Source organism: Monopterus albus, unplaced genomic scaffold, assembly GCF_001952655.1.
Source record: "Monopterus albus unplaced genomic scaffold, M_albus_1.0 scaffold501.1, whole genome shotgun sequence".
NCBI lineage: Eukaryota > Metazoa > Chordata > Actinopteri > Synbranchiformes > Synbranchidae > Monopterus > Monopterus albus.
Genome location: NW_018128381.1, coordinates 202,339 through 204,756, shown reverse-complemented (window position 1 = coordinate 204,756; position 2,418 = coordinate 202,339). Strand labels below are relative to the sequence as shown.

The following is a 2,418-nucleotide window of genomic DNA, read 5'->3' as shown; positions in this document are numbered from 1 at the left end:
AGGGAAACAAAATGACTAATGTAATGATGGCTAAAATTATCCTGAAATAATGGGGAAAATTATGCAAATGAGAAATTTAATCTGTAAATTTTACATTAAAGTATTTATCACCAACTTGTTAAACAGGGCACTGGTTGTCCGTGACAAGCTGTTAAAGAATGGAACGCCTGTTTGTCTGTAAATCTAGTGGTGGAGTACAGAGGGAAGTGGCGCAGGACAAACACAGGAGCTGAAGCTCATGCTGCTACATGTCTCCTAGCGCTTGTTGAGCTCAAGACTACATCAGCAGTGTGGCCTTATAGATGGGGCTGTGTACTGACAAGAATCTGGTGATATGATGCAAGGGTTATGTCTTGACATATTGCATTTTTTTTAATTTAGAAAAACTGTCATAAAATAAGCAATACACATTTTGTTAGCGTTTAATCTTTTTTTTTTTTTCCTCTCCATGTATGTTTTGGGAAGAAAATGACTCATATCCTGTCTCACACAACACATTTTCATCTGCAGGTGTGTCGTCCACAGAAACAGCCCAAGGTACACTCTGCACACCCACAAAACGTCCACGAGAATCAGGTACAGCCTGCTCTTCCTGACGCCAGCCTGACGTGAGCTGCCCCACTTTGAGCACTAACTGTTAGCCCTGTTGTTTGTTTTCAGCCTCAGGCTCAGAGAGCGAGGCGACACCAGAGAAACGGCCACGGACAGACGCGAAGGAGGGGAGCAGCGAGGAATCCTGCAGGACGCCCAAGCAGAAGAACCGCCGGCGCTGCTATCGCTGCCAAACCAAACTAGAGCTGGTGCAGCAGGAACTGGGCTCCTGTCGCTGTGGTCAGTACCAGCACTTCAGGGTGGTTTTAACTCGCATGCCATCATGACCCAAAAGGGTCCACACACTTCCTCATCACCACTGTTGCTTGAAAATGTGTCAAGCTACCAAATGTAAGCCACTGCTCTGCAGCAAATACTGCATGTCATCCCCTGGCTTTATTGTTATTTTTGAACTGTTTTTAAAAAGTTAGTTACCTTACTTACCTTACAAAATGCCAGGTCCACTGTCAAGCACAGTGCAATGTTTGTTTTAATTAAAATACTGTGCTTCATGTGATCTCTTGAATTCACAGTTTCTGCATTGGTTTGTACTGTGTATGTTCTTTACATTTACCTAGTGTAATTTCAACCCCTTTTCTGAGCCATTGGGGTCTACATGTCCATGGACAACATACTGAGCCACACTTTATTCAGTAAAATCTCTTTTTAAAGTTACCTACTGTTTATTTTCTCTTCATCCTGGATGCAGAAGTGCAGAAGTTTAAGTCAATAAGCAGATTGTTTTTTCTGTGTGCTCGTCAATAGGCTTGGTGAGGTAACACCAGCGATGTGACAGTTTTCCCATGGAAAGTGGGAACAACAGAACATTTATCAGGGTCATTTCCTCTCTCACTGCTTTCCCTTCCAGGCTATGTATTCTGCATGCTGCACCGTCTACCCGAGCAGCATGACTGCCTGTTTGACCATCTGGGCCGTGGCCGTGAGGAGGCCGTCCTCAAGATGGTGAAACTGGACCGCAAGGTTGGCCGCTCGTGCCAGCGCATTGGGGAGGAGTGCTCCTGATTGGTCACGGTGTGACCAGCGATCCAGTTAAAGATGAGGCGCTTACAGAAGATGAGGGGGAGGTGGTGGGAGGAGAATGACAAGGTGGGAGGGGGAGGGAGGGGACAACAGGAGGAGTGGAGGGAGCATAGCTGTAACATTTTGCATCTGACCCGATGATTCTGGATCTGAGCTTGACTCTGCCCTGTTGACATCCTGAATTCCTGCCTGGAGCGTCTGTTTGGACTCGGCTCCGGACGAGGCCGCTTGGGGCCAACGGGGCCCAGTGGCTGTTCTGTGAAGCCACGTTCAGTATCGCATGTTCACACACACAGCCTTAACCCCACTCCCGTCTCCAGAGGAAGGACGCCACAGAGACAGATCCAGTCAGTCGTGCTTCATGCACAGCTCCACTGTTTCTTACCAGTTTCCTCCTCTTAGCTCACGCTCCTTTTTTCAGTACAGGAAGTCATGGGAGAATAACTGTTGTAGCGTTCAGCTGAACTGATCCATTTGGATTACTTGTTTTGTTTTCCCCATTTCTTGGTCGTGGGTGAGGTGTCCAGCTCTGTCCCACGGCCACTCCTCAGGTTGTCATTAAGGGGTTGGAGTATCAAACCTGTAACCCTGCCTTCCTCCTTTTTGTTTTTCTTTCTTCTCTTCCTGGGTAGAGGTCCATGCATGGCATCACTGACTGTGTTTTGCTTGTGCATGGTGCCAGCAGCAGTGTATTTGTGCAGGTTTGAGCGTGTCATTTGGTAACTTGGAGCAGTCCAAGGATGCTGTCATGTATTCCCCCCACCCCCCACCCCACATGTGGCTGTT

The 2,418-nt window shown here is 47.4% G+C and overlaps 1 protein-coding gene across 2 annotated transcripts in view; it reads left to right on the top strand.

The window, feature by feature from the left end:
• zfand3 (zinc finger, AN1-type domain 3) overlaps positions 1-1,702 on the top strand; it is an 8,672-nt gene extending 6,970 nt beyond the window's left edge. For both annotated transcript variants that reach the window (XM_020588098.1, XM_020588099.1), the window contains exons 4-6: positions 511-576; positions 661-831; positions 1,460-1,702. In XM_020588098.1, the coding sequence (XP_020443754.1) occupies positions 511-576; positions 661-831; positions 1,460-1,614 (392 nt within the window). In that variant the 3' untranslated portion in view covers positions 1,615-1,702. The remainder of the gene's footprint in view (positions 1-510; positions 577-660; positions 832-1,459) is intronic.
• Positions 1,703-2,418: the final 716 nt, after the last annotated feature.